The sequence below is a fragment of the Ammodytes marinus genome, assembly GCF_949987685.1.
Source record: "Ammodytes marinus genome assembly, chromosome: 11".
Taxonomy (NCBI): domain Eukaryota; kingdom Metazoa; phylum Chordata; class Actinopteri; order Uranoscopiformes; family Ammodytidae; genus Ammodytes; species Ammodytes marinus.
In genome coordinates, this window is record NC_137215.1 from 17969732 (window position 1) to 17993039 (window position 23308).

General features: G+C 40.4%; 1 protein-coding gene across 1 annotated transcript in view; it reads left to right on the plus strand.

Annotated features, from left to right (window-relative positions):
• The window catches only part of LOC307257633 (uncharacterized protein), a gene marked incomplete at both ends in the record, with an annotated part of 92550 nt that extends 72533 nt beyond the window's left edge, over window positions 1-20017 (plus strand). Inside the window, 19 exons of the mRNA XM_080036892.1 lie at window positions 57-110; window positions 593-646; window positions 1825-1878; window positions 2002-2055; window positions 2488-2532; window positions 3506-3556; window positions 3760-3804; window positions 4878-4904; window positions 6131-6184; window positions 6731-6775; window positions 7139-7183; window positions 7283-7345; window positions 7972-8007; window positions 9585-9629; window positions 10071-10214; window positions 11181-11247; window positions 11357-11494; window positions 16419-16496; window positions 19917-20017. Coding sequence (XP_079893018.1) covers window positions 57-110; window positions 593-646; window positions 1825-1878; window positions 2002-2055; window positions 2488-2532; window positions 3506-3556; window positions 3760-3804; window positions 4878-4904; window positions 6131-6184; window positions 6731-6775; window positions 7139-7183; window positions 7283-7345; window positions 7972-8007; window positions 9585-9629; window positions 10071-10214; window positions 11181-11247; window positions 11357-11494; window positions 16419-16496; window positions 19917-20017 — 1200 coding nt within the window. The remainder of the gene's footprint in view (window positions 1-56; window positions 111-592; window positions 647-1824; window positions 1879-2001; window positions 2056-2487; window positions 2533-3505; window positions 3557-3759; window positions 3805-4877; window positions 4905-6130; window positions 6185-6730; window positions 6776-7138; window positions 7184-7282; window positions 7346-7971; window positions 8008-9584; window positions 9630-10070; window positions 10215-11180; window positions 11248-11356; window positions 11495-16418; window positions 16497-19916) is intronic.
• Between the last annotated feature and the right edge of the window lie 3291 nt (window positions 20018-23308).

The window sequence follows — 23308 nt, forward strand, 5'->3', positions numbered from 1 at the left end:
GAGTGCATAAGTGCTTTCACCCCAAATGCATTATTGTGTACTTCTATCCTAAACAGGGGGATCCCGGTGTAAGAGGACCTATGGGTAACCCTGGGAAAGAGGGCCCAAAGGTATGACAGGCGTATTCTGTTGTATGTTCTCGATGAATAATAAAACACATTTCTTAATTGTTATTGTTTGTGCGGATCTGCACATGAATTATTCAGCTTCTCAGCATGACAAAATAATCTGTGAAGCTAATAGCCTCATTCTGTGATATTGTTTTATTGAAATGTGTGTTTACTGTAATATATGGAGATTTACATTGTGACAAACACTTTTCATGAATTGCCTTTTGGATTATCTCTGGAAGCCCTAACCAGCTGTTGTGCAAGCCATATTATTTTGGACACGCACACTGTATGCTGCAGACGTTGTTGCTATGGATACAGTGTCGTACCACAAGGCAGTTTCAAGTCGTGTGGTGCTGTAAGAAGAGAAGAGACATTTTGGAGTTTGCAGCCATCAGCTTTCAGTTTAAGGGCTTTTCATATCTGGTAAAAAAATAAACATTCACTTTTCCCTCAACCTTGTTTGTTCTGCCTCCCTGCAGGGAGTCAAAGGAGAGAGAGGGTTTTCAGGCCCCACCGGAGATAAAGGGGATGAGGTGGGTTGAAAAAATTAAAGTTGAATCTAAACAAATGAATGTGGTTGTTATCTAACTATCCAGAAGTCATTTTAACATTGAGAGAAAGGTTTTTTTTTTTTTCAAAATAATGTCAATATATTGTAATGTCTTCCTCATCTTAAATGCCGCCTTGCTCCCAAAGTCTTTTTTGAAAAAGAGGCTTTCAAAAGCTATGCGCAGTGCTGCATGTGCACTATGCTCCATCTTTAGCATCTGAAGTCCTCCTGCATCCACACTATTCACTATACACACTTTACTTTAGTATTACCATGTAAACATCTGGTCAATGATCGAATTCCTTCGTGATTTTTCTCTACTTATGACATCTATTGCAGCATGTCGTGGAATGTAAAGCCCACTGAGGCAAATATCTATTTGTGATATTGGGCTATACAAATAAAACTGATTTGATTTGACCTTAGTACTGTACGTAGCTACTATATAAAGAAACCTCGCCTGCCCTGCTCGCGTGTGTGTGTGTGTGTGTGTGTGTGTGTGTGTGTGTGTGTGTGTGTGTGTGTGTGTGTGTGTGTGTGTGTGTGTGTGTGTGTTTGCTGATTAAAAAACAAGGCACTCTTTAAAGGAGCTGAGAGGCATTTCATAGGTCAACATTCAGCATTGAACTAGAAAGGCAGGGGTGATTTTCACTAACAGCCACACTTGTTTCTGGATTTTATAGGCTCAATAAAAACATGTTTTATGGCCCTGTTGAGGTTTTTTATTTTATTTTCAGTGATAAAAGAAATCATTGAGAGAAACACATGCAATGTCATCACTAAAATACAACGTACAGTTCAGAAACGCGTTATCTGAGCAAATTAACACACAGTAGACAATGGAATGTGTCCCATAGTCATTGCGGTGTTGATAACGTTTGCTAATTTATCATCTACAGTGTACTTGCAAGCTCTATCTGTAGTATTTCCTTTTGGATTTTTGTTAGCTAATGGACCCCTAAATAAGCTGCTTCATGCATCAAGAGTTAGACCAATAAATTACACCTTAGATTTAGAGAGTCTGCTTAGGGAAAACCCACTTAATATATTTCCATCAATGCCATAGATGTAGAGTTTTGCCTATTGACTGACTGCTATTAATATATATTTGAATGTAGTTTTAAAAAAGAAATATAAAAATATGATTTGTGTGTCTTCCAGGGGTCTACTGGAGTACCAGGACTTCCTGGCGTGACCGGTCGTACAGGGGCCCCGGTAAGAAGCCTAAATTAAACAAAAATCTCTCTGATTATTTCATAACAGATTATTTCATAACGGAAAAGATGGTTTTTGTAGCAATGTGTGTCAGGCTTTCTTCTGATGCTGTTCTGTTTGCAGGGGATTCTGGGTAGACCCGGGCCAATGGGCCAAGTGGGAACAAAAGGAGACAAAGTAAGGTGTTTCACAACAGTTTCTTGTGAAAAATGAAGGTGTGCATGGATGTGTTTGTGTGTGCCTTCCTGTTTTTAATATACAGTATATAGTGGATGAATGAGCACACTATGCGACTTACCTGATATTCTTCATGTTTATTAATTTGCATGCAAAGTGTTTCAGGTGTGTTTTGTTGGAACACCATGGCACAAAGCTTGTCTTAAATATAATGAAACAAACCGACTCAAGTTCCTATAATAAGGATACAAAAAAAATGCAGAAAAGAAATGGAAACCAAATCTCTTAAAGGAATCTCAGGATGTAATTTGTCTCAGAGTTGGCAAATGAGGTTCCATATCATTGGATTACATTAGCACGGGGCTGTGCGTGATAAACATTTCCAATTTTCACTGACATGTTTAAAGAATTCCTCTGATTTGTGTTTGGCAGGGAAATGATGGACCTCCGGGCATGACAGGGCTTCCAGGGCCTCCGGTAAGTTGCTCCTGCCTCAACTAGAGCCAGATGGTCATGAGGGAGTCTCACAACCTCTGTGAGGGTCCTAGCCATGCTTCAATTCGTTTTCCTATTGTGATTCTGTTAACTGACTTTCTTCATTCTGTTAAAAGGATAATGTTGTTTGCTCTTGCTCTTTTCTCATACTCAAGTAAAGGTTAGAGTAAAAACCTCACCTCGGCATCTCCACCTACAGAAACGACTAACAATATTTTGCTGTAACACGAAAAAAATAAAACATAATCGACGAACACGTACAAATATGATGAAATTGTGGCGGCCTGCTAGCTGGCATTGAATCATACTCCCTCCCTTTAAAAGGCCAGTGAGTAAGCACTTCCAAAGGCAAATCTATAATTCATCAGCCGTCCCCTTGAACCTGCAGTGCCCCCCCACCTCCCCTACACACACACACACACACATACCCTGCTCTCATAAACTGCAGTCTGGGAGGACAGGGGATGGCTCAGTGGCCTGGAGAGGGCACAAGCATTCGCTGGCTTCTAAATGAGAGCCTCCTTCTACATTTACAATAGCTGCCCTCTACCATTCTATCATGGGAAGAACATTCTTTGTATTGTAGTAATGCTACCAAAGAGATCTAGGTTATCTAGTTCTCATACCCCAGAATCTCTTTTAATCAGAGCACTCTTTTGTATTTCTGCCATACTCTGGTTTCTCTGCAGACTCAAGGATTAAAAAGTCCTCTGTTCTCTGTTTTGCCTGCTCTTTTTAACCTCTCACTGTCTCTTTCACACCCTTCCCTTCTTGTTTTATGTAATCACCAAATGAGCTATTGATCTCTCTCATGTTAGCTTTTAGTGGCTTAGCAGTGTATAACTGAACTAGGACCTACTGTACTGTACAGTTATGCTGTAAAGCCTCTTGGTGCCTTTAAAAACTCCCAGAGCAGCGAGAGGAGATGTCTGATTTACTGTTGATTGTGTTTTAGGGTGTACCTTACGTGGAGGGCAATGGGATGGGCAGCCTCTACAAGCTGCAGGTAAGGACTTTTTTCTAAGGCCCTTTTAACTCAGTGATAATGTCATCTTGATCTGCAGTGAATACACAGTCACTGTAAGGTTGCCATCAATCATATTGACAGAAAATAATCTCTGATTGTGGTTAAAAAAATGTGTTTGACTCATATTGTCAAATGTGTAGTAACATAACATTACAAATATCAAAAAAAATCTTTCTTTCCAGAGTGGTGGAGCTATTTTAGGACCCCCTGGAGCGCCGGGTGCTCCGGTAAGCATAATCATATTTATTTATCACTGAAGCAATTCCTTTTACAGTGTACTTGAGAAACACCAACACACGGGCATGCTCATACTGTATGAGCATGCCCGGGAGATAAGCAAAAATGGAATTAGAGGTTCACCCTGCGTTCCAAATCGCTTCCCCCTTCTTTTTTTTTACTATTCTACATACTACATGACCATACTACTGACCATTAAAATAATCTAGTTGGCATGCATGTATATAGGCATACAATTGGGAGATACTTTACTTACTTATTTATTTCATCATAACATTGCGCCTTGATCTTGCCTCTTGCTTTTATATCCGTCGCACCCCTCCTCCCCCCCTTTTTATACGGAGGCTCCGTTGATGTGACGTCACTTCTGGTGGGCACTGGATTGTGGGTCAGAATCGCCCAAATAGCATTCTGTTTTCAACACTAAAAACCAACTACCATACTAAATAGCAGAAAGTATGGGTATTGGAACACAGGGTATGTTGCTCTATGCAGTGCCAAGCTGAAGTGACCCATCCCATATATCGCTTATCAGCTCCCCCTCCCCTGCTCCTCCTTATCAGACAGTTTGTAATCTAGACCAGTCCTGGGAGACATTCATTCATTAACAGGCCCTTGCAGGGTTCAATCCACCACCATGAACAAAGAAGGTGGTGACATAAAAAAAGACACTCCAATATCCAGCAGTGCACAATGCACACGTGAACCACAGCTAAATCTTGGGGATGCCTCTCCCTGTACTGCATCTATCTCCTAGTCTGGAGCAATCAATAAGAGATTTAAACATGCATGGCCAGTGTTCATATAAAGCATGTGTGACCAGATAGCATAATATATTCCCCTGATCATTTGCAACCTTGTGTGACACTACATGTAACACAATGAATGCATGATTCACAGACCGAAACTGTGAGAGAACATAAGCAATGACAAATACTATTCATTTCAATGACAATTCCATACAGCAGCCCCACGTCATTTCAGACTATATTTATGATTTGTATGACAGAGGCTGTCCCATAAATGGAGCTAATGTGTCCTTTTTCCCCTGCTCTTCTTCAAGGGACCCAAAGGAGATGATGGACCCTCAGTGAGTTGAAGCTTTTCCTTCTGAAGTGTATTTTTATGAAAAAAATGTTTGTGCTGCCCAAACAAATTGAGAAGTTAGAGCTGCCCTGTTGCTTTCTATCATTGTCTTTGCGGTTCTCTACACCATAAGTCAATACACCCTCAGGCCTGAGCACTTAACACCCTGAGTAGAACTCCAATACGCAGCAACAAAATGATCACTTCTACCACAAACATGAAACCATTGTACCATATTGTCTTGCCAGTAGAAACCTATGAACTCAATATGCACTTCAAATGTGCCCCCCCCCCCTCCCCTCCCCTTTTTCATCGTAAAGCCTGAAAAAAGTCCACACACTCGTGGGGAAACAATTGGACGCGTCTGCCATCAACTTGAATTCTTTATTCTCACGGGGCCCGATTGCATTTTTTATTGTTCTGTTGCACAGTGATTTTTCACCAGGATGTTAATTTGACATTTTAATAAATTGTGCGAGCGGGCTCCGATGCTGTGGCGGAATTGCCCCAATCCGTCTCACAGCTGATCCTTTGGCTGGTCCCGCTCTCTCCCCCCTTCAGCCGCACTCGCTTATTCATGACAATCTACATGTGTGACAATTACCATCGCGATCCGTCTATGTCAGAACTGCTTTGCCCCCTCTATTCTGTGTAATGGTATTCCTCCAATGGTGGCTTGAGCAAGATGAGGTAGATAGAGGCCATCACTTTGCTCCAGCACTTGGAATTGCTCTGTATCTATTTTTAGTGCCACAAAAGCCAGTCTGATTGTGATTGTCGAATGGGACTCTTTTTTTTTTCTTCTTCTTCTACCGCATCTGTCGCCTGCAACTTGTGACAGTATGTCAGAGATCATGTAATGTAATACACTCAGGTTGAAGAATTGTCCTCTTAAGGATTTCCTGCGTATCGACACACAAAAGGCATGTGCTAATTCCCGGTGGAGAATATCTGGAGGAGGGAATAGAAATGTGTGAAATCTTGAGCTCCAGCAGAATTTCATGAATACCTGGCTTGGTGTAGCTTTGATCTATATTTGCTTGTTTATGTTTCCTGACATCCTCATAATGATGCCTGTTACCTTCTGATAACTCGACCTCCTATTGAGGACTGTGAGACAGAAATAGCATCATTCTTAGGTGCAAAAAGGGGACACTAACAACCCCGTAGTCTTATCAGTGGTGACCTTTTCCGACTTGACACAGCAGGTGTGATGTTTTTCTTTCATAGGGCGATCCAGGGGCCATGGGATTACCAGGGCTTGAAGGGCTACCTGGTGCCAAGGTAAGCAACATTCACGACCTAACCCGATTAAAAAAGGGAGGTAAAGTGCTCTCTCAGTACTTTATTCTCATTACAGAACATTTAAAGGGGTTATTTCTGAACAAGATATTCAGCTAAACCTTTTTTTAAAGAATGCTCCCCTGTGTGAAAGTGAAACACATAATGGGTTCCGGTTGAATTATGAGTCACTTAAGAGAAAATAGGTTTCGGAGAATTCAATAACTTGGGTTTTCCTTTTTCTTCAAATATTGATTGAGGGAATTTCAGGTTGAAATCTGTTAATGGATATACAGTTATACCACAGCAAGTTGGATCCAAAGCATTGATCTAATAGCTACCCATGTGCAACTTTTCACAGCTTCCTGCATCCAAATCTTTGTGGGAACATTGCCAAAGTTGAGCCCAGGGCATTTCTTAAATCCATGTATCAATCAGCATGGTTCTGATCTCAGTATCTATGTGTCTGGCTGAAATGACAGTGATTTATTCTTACTCTTTATGTGATGTGTACATTATCTATCTGACACGTCTGCAATTCTCCCTCAGGGCGATATTGGTTTGCATGGTCCGTCTGGGATACCAGGTCCTTCAGTAAGTGAGATTTATTTTTTCTCCAATTAATCTATACAGACTCACACTCATCCTCCTCATTCCACACTCCTTGATAAATCGCCCTGTGTTATTTAAGTCTACTGCTGGCAACAAGTTGGTGACGTTTCATAAAAGCACATGCAATAGCAGGCAAGTAAGCAGAAGTCCCACATACAACACTGCTTTATATTAATACATGTGATATAAACCTGTGTTCTGTTCGGGGGATTTTTCGGTGCATTTAGAGTAGGCTGGTTGCTCTGTTATAAAGGGGGAGGGCTGCATAGGTGCTGTAGATATGACACCATTGAGGACCTGTCAAACATCCGGTCTGATCTCTTCCCCCATGTTTGTGATTGACAGGGGAAGCCCGGCACTCGTGGAGAGGCAGGGATCCCAGGAGAGTCGGTGAGCCACTACCTCTAACTCTCTTTGAGCTGTCAATCCACATGTCATTCCTTTGTCGCCAGCCGACTGTCACAACCGGCTGTCTCTGTTCTCTGACAGGGTGAGCGGGGGCCCATCGGAGAGACAGGATTCCCAGGGCCCGAGGGACCCCAAGGTGTTGCTGTAAGGATGCTACGTGAATTATCTTGCTCCCCTTCTATAGATTCAGCACTACATACAGTACTACACGTTGCCAGAGCACCTTCCAATAATGCACCGGCAGGAAATTGTGCTTTAAAAGGGTGGAGTCAGGGATTCTGGCGAACGCTTGTTATCAAAATCAACTTTTGTCAAAATCAAAAAATACAGACAGGTAGTGGATTGTAAGGAGATATTTACTGACAACAAGCATCCTCTACCTTTAATAAAAAACACACTTGTCCTTTACATTAGGTTAAGTAAAGTTATCTTTAATAGCACATTAATCGCTGGGTATTTTACCATTTATTTGGGAAGAAGAAAACATGGTTCAAGGACAATATGGAAGAAAAAAAATATGTATATTAGGGGTCGCTTGTCCTTCCAATGATTACCTTCCTCTGTGTAATAATTACCATCGGAGATGTTTTCTGTGAATTTCCCTTGTAAGCGCACAATGGAACAGTGTTTTGCACCGCAATCAGGATCATTATCCCTAGGTTGAGATATCTCATTAACTGTGGAGATTACTAGGAGTGCAACGGTGCTGATCCAATCGAAGGTGGGAGCTGATACAAAATGTCTTTGTTTGTCTTGCCCTCCTTGAGCAGGGGAGAGCGGGAAAAGATGGAACTCCTGGATACAAGGTGAGCTGTGCGAACACGCCGCAAATCCCCTTATAGAAAGTGCTTTACAATAAGATGGCACAGCAGATTTTACCTACCCCCCATACCCTCAAGCTACAGCATCCTGAGTGCATTAAACCTATTTGCATATTTGAGATTTTAACGATAGAAACTTAATGAAATCCTGCAGATTTAAGGCTTTGTTGACTTTTATTTTTTTCACCCCAATTATACACTTAATGCCCTTAAGGCAATGATGAAATGTTGGTAATAGAGAACAGTAGACATTTCGATAGAAAATATGCATTTTCCTGCCTGATGAACCTGACTTAAATTGAAACAAATGTTGGAGCAAAGTCTGCCTTTGACTGATCAACTGTATTATACACTATTTACTTCATAATCACAGAGAATGGGCTCACAGCATGCCTAACAGTTCTACTGTGACTAGCCATTACTAGCCCATTATTCAGGCTAATATCCAACTGCTGAGAGTATTGCTGTTTTGGTCTCTGATTAACATGATTTTTGTCACTTACCACCCTAATGACAGCCCAAGCAGTTTATTGTTTTCTAATTATAAGTTAACATTCTTCTTCTAAAATCTCAGCATTGCACCGAGCCCCTCTACAGTTGTATGCCCATGTCTTTTTATGCCTGACTTTTTTTGGTGGGGCAACAGTGCCATCTAGCAGGCAGCTCTGCTCTTGTAGTTCCTTCCAGAATCCTTATACACACTGCTTTGAGGTTTTAATGTAATGCTCAGGGAAGCACATTTCACTGGAGCTAGATGATAGATTTAAGCCTACCCATCATGCATTGGGGAATACAGAGCACTGCAGATTAAAGCAGGCAGGGGGAGAAACGGCATCACAAAGAGACGCCCCGTTTTAAAAAACCACATGATGCCAGATTGTCTTTTGCATGGCTCCCGTAATCCAGCAGGAAATTGATACAACGACGCTCCCTGAGGTATTTGCTGCGCTGCACAGTAAAAGGGAGGCAATGAGGAGTGACAGGGAGCGATTGGAAGACACAAGATGTTGTGACACGGAGCCAGGGACAGGTATTTTCTCTCCCAGCTCCTCCATACAGTAGTTGGGAGAGAGCGGGCATTTCTCATAGGAAAAGGGAGTGATGCAGAGGAGCCGTGACATTGCAGAAGGTGAAACACTATACGGGGAGATTTTATACAAGCATTTCACCTAAACTGAGTAGGAAGCAATCGATGCACAGTCATCTGAAAAAGTGTGCATTTCTCAAAGTCAAGTATTTCAGCAAAAAAAAACTTGCTCACAGTCTCTTTTTTTTGCTTCAGGCAACAGAACAGACACTTCTGCAAATATTAGAGTACATATGAGAGCTATGCCAATATGGCTGGTTTAACTTACATGAATCTCTGCCTCAATCTCTGCACATATTAGAATAAGAGAGTTGTGTTTGCCCCTGCATCATTACTTTATGTGTATAGGGGGTGAAAAGCGTCAGGGTCAGCAGTTTTTCTTTGTATTTCTGTCCAATATTCAGATGTTACTCCTTTACATTATCACTATGATAAAACAGCATTTAAATATCCTTTTCTTCCTGTTTTTTCTAAGGGAGCTTCAGGTAGAACAGGGGACAGAGGATCCAAAGGAGAACGTGTAAGTAGCATCATCCCTGCCTTACAAAAAAAAAATAAGCTGTTTCTGTGCCTCAGAAAAGCAGAAAAAAAGGGTTTTGATGAATAGCAATGAAAGTCTTCACTTCAGTACAAATGTGACTAATCCCCACGAGCACATAAGCACTAGATAAAGGCATTTAACGCTCAGTGCAGCTTCCTATTGTATTTGCAAGGCAAAATTAAAGGCTTCTGTCACACTTTCCGCAGTAATCTATCGCAAATAGGGGATGCAAAATGAGGCTTTATAGTTAGCAAAAAGAGCCGTGGGACAGGTGACTGACTGGACACATTAGGAGAAATAGGTCAGTGTGCAAGGCATGTTAAGTGATACAGTTGGGTGTGAGTCAGGCCTGAATTTAGTGTCTGTGGTGCTGCTTATGCCATATGCCAATGTAGCAATGACTAGCTCTTTTCACTGCAGGGGGATCCAGGGATCTCTGGAGGACGAGGCGTTCAAGGCGAGAGAGGACGCGCAGGAGACCCTGGCCCTATTGGACCGGTCGGACCAATAGGTCATAAGGGGGACGCTGGCCCTCCAGGGCAGATAGACAATGTAAAGCTCTTGGTGAGTAGTACATTGACATACCTCAAAGCAAGCAAATACTTTGTATCTTTCCAGATGATAAAAACCTTATTCCGGCTACTTCGTTCTCCGTGCTTGTGTAACTAGTTCAGTTCTCGTTTTCCCCGTATGGAAAATAGTGCAGCTAATGGATTTCTACATTAAACATCAAACAAGGCTGTGCAAGGGAAGCTGCTGTTCTCTTTCTGCTCAGCGCTTCCCACTCCGAAGGTCATAGAGGGAGAGAGGGAGACAAAGAGAGAGAAGACAGAGATGTGTGGGCGTGCCTAGAGCTCTGCACAGCAGCCAAAACACCTTCATGTGTCACAGACATTTTACACAGTGTGCAAAGTCGCAGCGGTTATATAACATTCACAGCGGAGATGAAAAACTGTTTGAAATGCATGTGAGATTTAGGGTCCAAGGTGGCTCTTGTTGCCATTGTTACCGTTGCGGCCCTGAAATCTTGTGAGAGAAGATGAAATGAGCGATACGTTGTTTAATTGGCCTTGATAATAGGTATATGTACAGGCATGCAGAGTTGGTGTAACAAGATGTCGTTTTTTTCTCTTACGGACATTATTGCAAATATGAACATAAAGCAATAACCAAGAAGGCTCATTACAGAGTTAGAACATCTTTCATTGGAGATACATGAAATGACAATCAAATGGATTTAATATCCCCCGACTGAATCTGCTGTATTTCCAGCAGGGTTTAAGGCGCAGATGTTTGTGTTATAATGCAAAATCAGGATTTCACTGAATAGTTAGAAAAGAGCTAGAAATGTGAGTTCTGCTCCCTGATATTGCTTTCACGACAGATGGTTTCCACAAACTGTCTCAGAAATCTTTGAGTTGAGATACATGCCAGACATCCATTTGATTGTTATTTCATGTAATCTCCAATGAAAGATGGCGTACTTTTTTCTCTTAATTAAATTGTTTTCCTTTTCTTCTCCACTAACAGGGGGATCCTGGTTTCATGGAGGAGCTTAAAGTGTTTATCAGAAATGAAGTTTTGAGGGTCTTTGAAGGTACAAATTGTTCCATATTTTTTAGGTCTCTTTCTCTCTCTCTCTCTCTGTCTTTAATTTCAGTTGCATTCGTTATGTGATTTCCTTTTGTATTTATCTTTCCTTGCAGAGAGGCTATCCAGCGCCGACATGATGCAGAAGACACCTGCAGGCATCTTAGCATCACAGATCCAAGGGCCCCCAGGACCTTCAGGCAAGGACGGAGTACCAGGCCCACCAGGGGAGCCCGGACCCACCGGCCCTCAAGGTAGGAGCACTGCTGGACTCTAACCGCACCTCAGAAAACATAACCACTCCTGTTAAGATATGAATTAGAAATATAACACTCTTAACATTTGATTGCCTAAAACTAGTGGTGAAACCTAATTAACCTCTAGTAAGTCCAACTACCATAGGCTGACCGCACATGCATATTTAAAGGAGGAAGCATTTACTACCGTAGACACAGAGTTGCAGATTGACATGAGCCATACAGAGTGAATCGAATAGCCTTCAGTGAAATACTTCATTTCTGTATGTAAAGAGTTTGCTATGAAATGTTGGAGATTGGCCGGACTGGGTTGGGTTGGGGTGGGGTGGGGGGACCAATGAAGGCATATTTTGTAGGGATTTATGGGTATTTCTCTCTTGCTTAGAGCCATATATCAATGCAGACTGAGGGGCGGGAAGCAGAGGAAAAAGGACAGGAGTGAGGTGCACACAGCGGCTCTCTTGGAAATATGAAGACAAACGAAGAATTGGCTGTGAATAAGAGAAAGTATTGTCTATGTGGACAAGACAGAACCCCAGTATTGATACCTCACTCCAGGAAATAAAGCTTCTAGAGTACAAAAAGGTGCCTAGTCAGGAGAGAGGGTGGACGTTCTTTATCAAACTGATACAACTTTCTGACTGCTCATTCAACACTAATGGTTTGCTGGTCGGGCTTTATACCTCAAACTTGCTTAGATTTGGACTGTGTTTCCGCAGCAGAACTATCGTATCTTCACTTTTGAAGAAGAGGACTGTGTTACGCGTTGGCGCAGATCAAAGCACCAGTGCATTGGCCTTTTCCCTTTGAGCATTTGTATCTACCTCACATTATTCAAGACAATTTACACTTTACTCACTGCTATAATATAAAATGCTGATCTATTTCATGAATAATGCAGCTAAAGTAGGCAACTACTCTGCTAGAAATATATGTGTGGTGTTAATGCTGTTTGCATCACACGTCATGGATTTTGTTTTGCTTGTTTTATTTATTTTTTTATGCTTCTTACAATTTGTTTTATAGGTGATCTTTAATGCAGCCCTGCAAGAAGTATTTATTGAAAATAAAAAAGGAAAGCTATTTCCCTTGATAAATCAGAAGAAAAAAAATATACAACTTCTTAATTTTTTTCTCTGTTGACTTGTGCTCAGTTGGGGGAGAGAGTTTTTGGGGTAATATTTCCTCATTATTTCTCGTCATCCTCTGCTGGAGACTATGCGACTCTCGAATATCCAATTTGACTTCCTCTCCGATATGCCAAAATGAATTGTTTATGGAGAAAAATAACCCCTCTGTTGTGTTCACGGCCCTTTTTTTTCTTAATGGTTTTGATTTCACACGGGGGAAAGGCTCAAGCTGTTTGAGAATACCCATAAGGATGTATGCTGAAGAGCATTAGGTATTTTATTTTGTTTTATTCCCCCTTCATTTTTTCTTATAAGCTGCTCGTTTATTATTCTATTTTATCTTTAACTTTTTAGATCGTAATGAAAATACCCACTGATGTAAGTCATTATGGTTAAGTGCATACAGTCATATGAAAAAGTTTGGGAACCCCTCTCAGCCGGCATTATAATTGACTCTGCTTTCACACAAAAAAGATAAAAGTGGTATGTCTTTAATTTACCAGGAACAGCTAAGTACTGGGATGTTTTCCAAACAAAGATTTTTTGAAAAGCAGTATTTAGTTTTATGAAATTAAATAAAATGTGAAAAACTGGCTGTGCAAAAATATGGGAACCCTTGTGGTTTTGCTGATTTTAATGCATGTAAAAGCATGTAAAACTGAGGACTTTAAACACAAAATTGGTTGGATTATGTTGTTAAGCCTTGAACCTCATATAAAGGTCTGTTTAATCATGATACAAGGTATTTTAGGTGCCTAAATGCAAGTTCCACTTCTCTTTTACTCTCTGCAGAAGTGAGACAGAATGCGATCATCAAAACAGCTCCCAAAAGATCTTAAAAACAAAGATTATTCATTGTCATGGTTTAGGGGAAGGCTACAAGAAGCTTTCCCAAAGGTTTCAATTGTCAATTTCTACTGTAAGGAATGTTGTCAGGGAATGGAAGGACACAGGCACAATTGCAGTTAAACCCAGGTCTAGCAGACCAAGAAAAGTACAAGAGCGGCATATGCGGCGGATTGTGAGAATGGTTGCAAACAACCCAAAGATCACCTCCAAAGACCCGCAAGAACATCTGGCTGCAGATTGTGTATCTGTACATGGTTCTAGAATTCAGTGCAATTTGCACCAAAACATCTGTATGGCCGGGTGATGAGAAGGAAGCCCTTTCTGCGCCCACGCCACAGATACAGTTGCGTGGAGTATGCAAAAGCTCATTTAGACAAGCCAGCTTCATATTGGAAGAAAATGCTTTGGACTGATGAGACAAAAATTAAGTTATTTGGTCTTTATAAAAAGCAGATGTTTTGGTGCAAATTGCGCTGAATTGTTGAACGATGTACAGATACACAATCTGCAGCCAGATGTTCTTGCAGGTCTTTGGAGGTGATCTGTGGGTTGTGTGCAACCATTCTCACAATCCTCTACCTATCCCGCTCCTGTTTTTTTCTTGGTCTGCCATGCCTGGGTTTAACTGCCACTATGCCTGTGTCCTTCCATTTCCTGACAACGTTCCCTACAGTCGAAATTGACAATTGAAACCTTTGGGAAAGCTTCTTGTAGCCTTCCCCTAAACCATGACAATGAACAATCTTTGTTTTTCAGATCTTTTGGAAGCTGTTTTGATGATCCCATTCTGTCTCACTTCAGCAGAGAGTCAAAGAGAAGTGCAACTTGCATTTAAGCACCTAAAATGCATTTTCTCATGATTAAATAGACATTTCTATGAGGTTCAAGGCTTAACAACATAATCCAACCAACTTTGTGTTTAAAGTCATCAGTTTTACATGCTGTTACAGGCATTACAATCAACAAAACCACAAGGGTTCCTATATTTTTGCACAGCCAGTTTTTCACATTTTATTTTATTTCATACAACCAAATACTGCTTTTCAAAAAATCTTTGTTTGGAAAACATCCCAGTACTTAGCTGTTCCTGGTAAATTAAAGACATACCACTTTTATATATTTTTTGTGAAAGCAGAGTCAATTATAATGCCGGCTGAGAGGGGTTCCCAAACTTTTTCATATGACTGTATTTCATTATTGTTTTTTCATTCATTTATAATTTTGTATTTCAGTGTGTTCTGTATATGTATTATTACTGGCTGAAACAAAGTGTATTTTATCATATCAGGCTGTATGCTATGTGTTTTAGAGCTACTTGAACTTTGTGTTGTACAATATGGAAATCTCAGTAAATGTCTCACAGTAATTGGTCTTTGACAGAGCAGCTGCTCAAAGACAGGTGTATTTTTCTTTCCATTGTAATGCATAACATTAATAAAATAGCTGGTAATACCGTTTACAATGGTGTACAACAGGTGTAGGGCTGCAATACTACCAATCGGGCATGACAAACCACTCTGTGTCAATGTTATTTTTTATTAACGTATTTTGTCCATTAGTGCCCCTAGAAACAACAACAACAAGCACAGATGCATGACAGCTTTTTCAATTAATCAGAGTGCACCAATCCAGTGTGCCACCCAAGTACATTGCCATGTGTGCTTTTCAGTATTTTTGTGTTGCTGAAGGTACAGTGCTCTTTTCTCCATGGAACGTCTCCTCCCTGAATGAATGCCCCAGGCTATGTGAGTGTTGAAAGAAGTCTCATTATTGTGGCAATGTGTGGATAGCCCCTCTCTCTATGAGACTCTGTTTTTGAGCATTCATAAGCCTTTTTTTTCTGAGATTTTTTCTGACATAAGCGTTGAAGCGTTTCCCCTTTGGGCCAGGCGGTGCAATGCTTGATTCTCCTGTCAATGTTTCTGATGCACTCCATGCAACCCGTGGTCCTCAGACTCCATTACTTTAAGTGCCTCATGGGGAAATATTTTTCTCAGAGTCTCCAATTCTCACTTGGAATGCTGCTGTTTTTTAAACTGTTAACACTTACAATCTCTGCATGGAGTGAATCAAATGTTAGTGTGCATTTTGTCACAAGCAACGCACTTGCGCGCCTGACTGATTTGTGCAAATGCTTAGATGTGTTTCTTGGCAGACTAAACATGTCCTTGTGTTAATCACTGCTTGTTTTTGTTGTTGTTGTTGTTGGTGTTTTTATATCAGAGGTAGTTGTGCACTGAACATTAGTTTAAAGTAAGATAGTTAAATTTACGTTTTTATGCATTAGGTTTTATCAAATTCTATTATCCTGTTTATATTCCCCTAGTGGATTACACCTCCGAGTCTAGTCGTCATGGATACACACGATTGTTCATCCACATCTGTTGCATCTGTTTGTTGTCCATCGAATGAGTCCACCTTTGATTAGGCCTATCTCTTCACTCCCTGAATGCCTTCAGTGACACATGTCTGACCTCTGTTTGAAAAGAGCCTCTTTGCTCTGTTTTGAAATCTTGAAAGACATGTGCTCCTGGCCCCATTGTTGACAGAGAGCTGTACAAGTCCAGAATGCCTCCTTCTTCCAAAACTACCACAGGTTGCCTGTTTGATGGTTTCCATTTTGACAGGATGACAGTATGCACTTTTATTATTCAATGTTTTTTGTATTGAGACTGGGAATTCAGAGTAGCCTGGGTATACTCCCAAAGCTGCTTTTGTCAAAATAAGTGCAGACTCCGTGCCTGGCATTGCCGTCGGATCGATAGTATTTCTACCATCAAGAAGCCTATCGGTATGGGTCCCTGGACACATATAAACAAACAAACCTGTATCCTCATGTTATAACATTTGTACTAATCTTACTAACCATACTACACGCAACATGACACCACACCGTTCTTTGCAGTATTTGTACTGAGTCAGAGCGTTGTGTCTGTCCTCAGGATACAGGGGTCAGAAAGGAGAACGAGGCCAGCTCGGTCTGGGGTTACACGGAGATCCAGGAGACATGGGGCCACCAGGTAAGAACAGCACATAGCACCAAATGGCATCCTAGATGAAACACTTCATTTGATGTAATTGATCTATATTTAAATATGGGGTCAAATGGAGGCTCCAAGTTTTGATTGAGCAAAGAAAACATGCAACAAACAAGTCGTGGTCAAGAATATGTATCATCAGCAAGGACTGTTCCAAGAGATGGAAAAACATCTCCATATTATTACATTACATTATATTTCCCTATGAGTGAGCTGCAGTGGACAGATAACACTTGCAGGCAGACCAGCCAGGAGGGAGTTGCAGTAGTCTAGGCGTGAGATGTCAAGTGCCTGGACCCGAACCTGCAGTGGGGCTTTGGACTACCACAGATTTGTCGATGGTGATAGTAAAGCAATGGGTGGGAGAGGAAGGAAAAGCAGCTCAGTCTTGTCAAGGTTTAGTTCCAAGTGGTGTGTGGACCTCCACTGAGAGCTGTCAGTCAGACAGGCAGAGATCTGTGCTACCTGGGTTTCAGACTGTGGAGGAGAGATAATTAGTTGGGTGTCGTCTGTGTAACTGTGGTAGAAACATCTAAGGTAGTGAACAACAGGACCGAGAAAGTTGGTATAAAGAGATAATAGGAGGGGTCCCAGGACAGAACCTTGAGGGACCCCAGTTGCGAGTGGATGTATTATTGGTGCTTTGTATCTACTATACAATGTCAATGTTGTCTCTGCAAATTGGTGTGCTTCCACCAAAGAAAATGGTTTTGAATTTGACATAAATCAAGGTTTGAAAATAGCTTTCATTGATTTGATTTCAATATATTTTTACGCCACCTAAAAAGGCAATTACCATCAGCCCCAAAACGGTAAAACATAAGGGAGGAAAGTTTTTGTAACGATATATAAGAACACTTCTGGCATTCAAGCCGCTCATGCTTTAGTTACACCACATTGATCACAGCATGAAAAATTGCAGCCACACCACCACCACATCTACTGCTGTGTATCAGTTGTTCTTACCTGTCCACTGAGAGAAAGGGAAGTGTACCGTATCACACTATGATTTGAGAGACCTGGGGTTGTCTCTTGTCTTAAACCATACATTCTATTTCAGTCTTCCTTTTGAATTCCAGCATATTAGGGATAAACACAGCTCTCAGATGGCATTAGGTTTTTTGAAAACTAACTCCTGACTTCCACCTTGTGACAGCAGGGGTTTATCACTGAACCTAAAGTCACCCATCCTGCCTACGTAGTTGTATAATGCATGTGTAGGGAAAAGGAAACGACACTGTAGCTCCTTTGGAGTAGAAGGAAAAGACATCATATCCAGGGGTGCACAGTGACAGTAAGCACCTTTGGCACAACTGCTGCTGTGGTTAAACTTCAGCAGTATTCAAATCTTTGAAAGAGTTGGAAAGTACTTCAACAAAGTGTTAAGGATGTGCTGGGCAACTGCATCAGTTTTCACTGTGCACCTATTATAAATTTACATCACAAGTTTTCATTCTCTTGGCCATCATAACAAAGCTCCTGAATGAACTCCTCATGTAGCAGGACCCCCCAGGTATCACCGATACGTTTGTGGACACTGGGAAGTTTGAGTCACGTACAAGAGAATCACACAAGTCATATTTATGGTTCTCATGCAGGCATAACAGCACTGGAGAAAAGGCTGGACACACCTCAGTGAAATAGAACTACTAATGATTTAAGCCATTGATGTGAGATTACACCCACACTGTCCATCTTTTGACCTCACCTCTTTCTATCCTGATGGTGTTTGGGACTATGACAGTAATTAAGCCTGATTGTGCTTTTGCCAAGTCATGCCCGGAGTGTATTAGTTCTGTGCTGTAGCCAATTAGCAGTGGTGAGCTAACAGCCCTAAGTAGTCCCTTAACTGAACACACAGATTAAATAAATTGGTTAAAAAATGAATTAATAATGATTGTTACTTTGTGCACCTTTGCTCTGGTTCCGACTGCACAAATTACCTGCAGCACTGGGGACTCTGTGTGTGTGTGTGTGTGTGTGTGTGTGTGTGTGTGTGTGTGTGTGTGTGTGTGTGTGTGTGTGTGTGTGTGTGTGTGTGTGTGTGTGTGTGCTTAAGCAGAGATGGATGAAAGGGCAAGTTTGTTTTTTTTCAGAGGAAGGAGAGGGACAAGGCAATCCCCATGATTCCTTGTGTATGAACTAGAGAGGTAGTTGGTCCCTGCAGCTGTGACTAATGGTCACTCCTGCAGGTTGGACTGCACTGGTGAAGTTTCTTTATAAGTCATGGTGTTTATGCGTGTTGCACGGACAGTATTTGATAGACAAGGAGGCAATGTGGGCCGCTCCAGCGAGCTTTTGCTAAGTAACATGAGATACTATGTCTCATCTGCCATAATGACCTCACCATATTAGTGATAGGGAAATGAACTTTCTCTGTCCTACATTCTCATTATGGCGAAATGAAGGACTCCATTGATCGTAAATGAGATATTCAGCTTTTGAGAGAGATAAGAAAAAACACAATACTGAAATTGCTTGCTGGAGTTAAAGTGGAACAGATAATAGGTTGCTGCTGGAACTTTAGCCATCTCTAAGGAAAAACAATAATGTTAAGAAGAATTCAGGGCTGGAATTTATATCATAAATTAATAAGTAGAATGCTTATTCAATATGGATATTCCAAAGCACATAAAGGACATAATCATCGATCGATGCTCACTGCAAATGTAACACTGTTATGTTGCTTCAAAAACATCAATAACATATATTGCTTTCTTTTTATCTTTAATCTTTCAGTGATGAAAGGATTTTCTATCAAATATTAATTAATTAATCAACAGAATAGTTCAATTAACTTGAAACCATGCAATCATTTCTTCAGAAAAAGATTCCAACACAAAGTTAATGAACATTGATATTGCATTGTTGCCTGGGAGAATTCACCCACTTTTGCTTTTTGATTTACTGATTATTACAACCTTTTTTATTATTTTTTATTTTCACAAGAGTACATAACATGAGCAAACCATCTTTATTCGAATCCTTTGGATTTTATTGACAATACTGAGGGACATTTTACAGCTAATATTATCCAATATTGGAACCTTATTTATTGGTTAGCTCTAGCAGAAATCACTTATGTTGATATAAAGTATGCTGTAGCCTTCTGGATGAAAACTAGTCATATAAAAATGTATATTTCCACACTGTATGTATTTCACACTCTTTTTGCCGCTTTACCATGAAAACCCGTGCTGCATGCCGCTTTTCACAACCTGCTCCATCTGTAACTCTGTAGTCCATCTGTATGGACAGTTTGTCACTGTGTTTGTGTGAGGGGAGAATGTGTCTCTGCCAAATCACAGCTTTGAGGTTTTATCACTAATGGAAAGCTCTTCTGAACGATGATAAAGTGCAGCCCGATGCAGGAATGAATAATGTCTGATTCTTTCTGTCAAGGCCCTCCTGGGATGACTTCTCCGGGCCCTCCTGGCTCCCCCGGGCCCAGTGGACCCCCTGGGACGTGTAACCCTGGTGACTGTCTCCCTACAGCCGTATGAGTGTCTCCAAGAGCTTAAGAGGGGAAGCAGTAGAAGAACATCTTCAGCTCTGGTGCAATGGACAGACTCACAACTGACCTCTTTCATTCACTTTACATTTAAAATGCAGTCAGGATTTCTTTTTCTTTTTTTAATGTCAGGTAGGCTATGTTTTAATGCAATGCAAACCCTTTTTGCAATGGCTGTACTTTTAAGTTATTTCTTGATTTTTCCCGTCCCCTACTGTGATGTAATGCATTCCTTGTCAAAGCTCATTATTTTCTTTCAAGACCATGAAATGACTTTGTTTCATCGAGTTCAGTGCTGTCTGAAAACATGATCTTAATGATTTTCTTTTTGCCTCCCTAACGGGCGTACCCGTTCACTCTTCTGTTCTGTTAATCAGATAAGCCACTGTGCTTGTAGAAGGTACATCTCATGTGTGTGTGTGTGTGTGTGTGTGTGTGTGTGTGTGTGTGTGTGTGTGTGTGTGTTTGAAAAGATAAGCTGAATGAATGTACCTGTTTTATGTGTTAATGGAAAAGAAATATATACTTTTTCAACCAAAGTTCAGCAGATATGCCTAATATGGAAATTATTTATTTTGAAGCGCGTTCTCAATAATGTATTTAAAAGAAGGTACTAACAGTTGTAATAAATGTAGCATGAACATTCAGTTATATTGTTCTTGGAAGGTTGATCGATTTCTGGATTACTGAGAGTTTCTTTTGGGAAATTATCACTCATAACACATTGAGATCATGCACGATAATAATTTTTTCGAAAGAACCTTCCGTAGAATTATTGACACAGACGTCTTCCCATTTTCTGTATTTGATTCTTTATGTTTGCCATATATTCTATCATATAAAAAACCTATAACTTAAACTGTTTCTTTTGAAACTGTAAAACTCAAACGTCAAGGGCAGATTTTTCCACATGAAAGGAATGTACTTTTAATGTCATTTATGTTTCATTAATGTGACTTGAGCTCACATTCACCTTTACTGTCGGTTTTCATCTGTAAATAAGTTGAACGAGTGATTGCTTTTTTTCTTTCTTTCCTGTCTAATGGGGCTTGTAATGGGACCTGACAATGTAATTACGTAAGCAAGTTTATCATTTTATGACGCATTAAGGCTCTCACTTTTGTTATCAATCATGCAATGCTGCAAATGTGGAAGATTTGTGTGTGTGTGTGTGTGTGTGTGTGTGTGTGTGTGTGTGTGTGTGTGTGTGTGTGTGTGTGTGTGTGTGTGTGTGTGTGTGTGTGTGTGTGTGTGTGTGTGTGTGTGTGTGTGTGTGTGTGTGTGTGTCAGAGATGATGTTTATTAAGATTAATTGTTTACATAGTGTTGTGTATGATGATTCCTCTGGTTTAATTTGTATATTTAGATTTTTCAACCACAGAAAGGAAATCGGACTACTACACTTCCACGTCAGACTTTGTTTATTTCTGTGCAACATGTACTCCTAAATGTACTTGAACCTTTCTTCATGTTGTCTGTTTCAACAATATCATGGTCTACATCCTGTTTTGTTTTGTTTTTTTTATCCCTCCTGCTGACCAGCACTGTGTCACTATGTATCTTTGGGTTTTGGGGATGTCTTAAGACTGGAGTTTTGATTTATTTATTAGCTGAAACAAGGTGTTCAGAGTCATTGTAATGCTCTGAACTGATTTCAGAAGTTTATGAGTCAACTAGAAATAAACAGGCCACATGATCTCACATTTTGAAGGATGTAGTAGGCTACAATCACACTCAAACGTTCCCAGCATTCAAACGTTGGATTTGTTAACCCTGTTTGTAAATGTATTTCTCCAAATACTTACCTAAACATTGACATAACACTGAACAATGAACATTTACATAGCAAGGAAAGTTAAATTGGCCCGTTGTGTATAGTAGTTCCCTGAATCCTTTTCATTCTCAGCTCTGTTTAATGAAAGTTTGACTCAAAGGCTTTGATTTTACTTTTAAGTGTCTTGCTGTGATTAATGTTTGAAAAGTTCTGTGGGTGTTTCTGGAAATATGTGACATTAGAACTCAGATATATCACTAGTGTGTCCCAGAAGAATTATTTTTTTGTATCCTTCAACTTCATGTCTCAAATCATCGTGCTTCTCCTAGACGTGAATTTAAACTCACATCTCACTTTGAAGATCCAACAGAAACTTTTTAATTTTTTATGTTTTTCTGAGCTTGCAGACTTGTTTTTTTTATTATTATTTCTGTTAATTTTATCAGTGTGAGCGGTTCTAAGTTTTAGTTGGGAGTTAAATCAAATGTGTGCAACCGGCTCCATTTGTGAGTTGAAAGAGCCCCCTGCTGGACAAATATTTATTCTTCCACTGCTTGATATGTAAATGGAAAACAACCTCTCTTTTGGGTTACAGGCCACATACAAATCCCCTCCTTCCATATCTCCTCTTGTCCTTTCCATCACACTAATTTTCATATCTGATTTGATGGGTTACCCTTGGAGACAATAAAGACCAAAATTAAAATGAGAACTTCAGTAAACTAAAATTATCTGAACTGTTTGGTTCCCCGGATGGGAGAGTATATCTCTCTTTTGCTCTCTCTCTCTCTCTCTCTCTCTCTCTCTCTCTCTCTCTCTCTCTCTCTCTCTCTCTCTCTCTCTCTCTCTTCTGCTTACAATGAATTAAGCCTGAATTGATATGAATGTGCAGCTGTTTGTGACTACAATTGAGCTAAACAGTATGATAACTGGGGAAGACACAAAATGACTGCTGATGTCACAGCCCGCTTCACCAGCAATTTGTTGCCAGCCGTTTTTATATCACAGAGTTAAAATCCATTTATTCTAGAAGTGGGGAAACGTCAAATGAAACCAAATTTCAAAGGATAGAGGACATAGAACAGTTACATCAGGTTTATACATCCACATGTTTTTGTATTTTTTCTTCTTCTCAGTATTGAGAGTTGATCCTGTTGCCACATGTAATTGAATCTTATAAATAAGCTTGTAATGAGGGCCTGCTGTTCACGCTGTAACTCATTGCCTCCTTCATAAGCTCACTTTGTGCTCTGAGTGGCTTTAATGTGTGTGTCTTTTTGGAAGTCTTTGTTTATGCTGAATATCTACCTCAATCTTGGTTTACCACATGTGGACATAATTAGCTATTTGGGGTGGAAAAACTTACTGTTGCCTTTTTTCTGTTAAAAAACAAACAAACATTAAAATCATAGTGTAAGTAAAAGAGGATTCGGTGCAGACTGGACTCTCCAAAGAACGGGTAGAGGGACGTTCCTGTTGTGAAGGATGATCCAGTGTGTATGTGGTTAC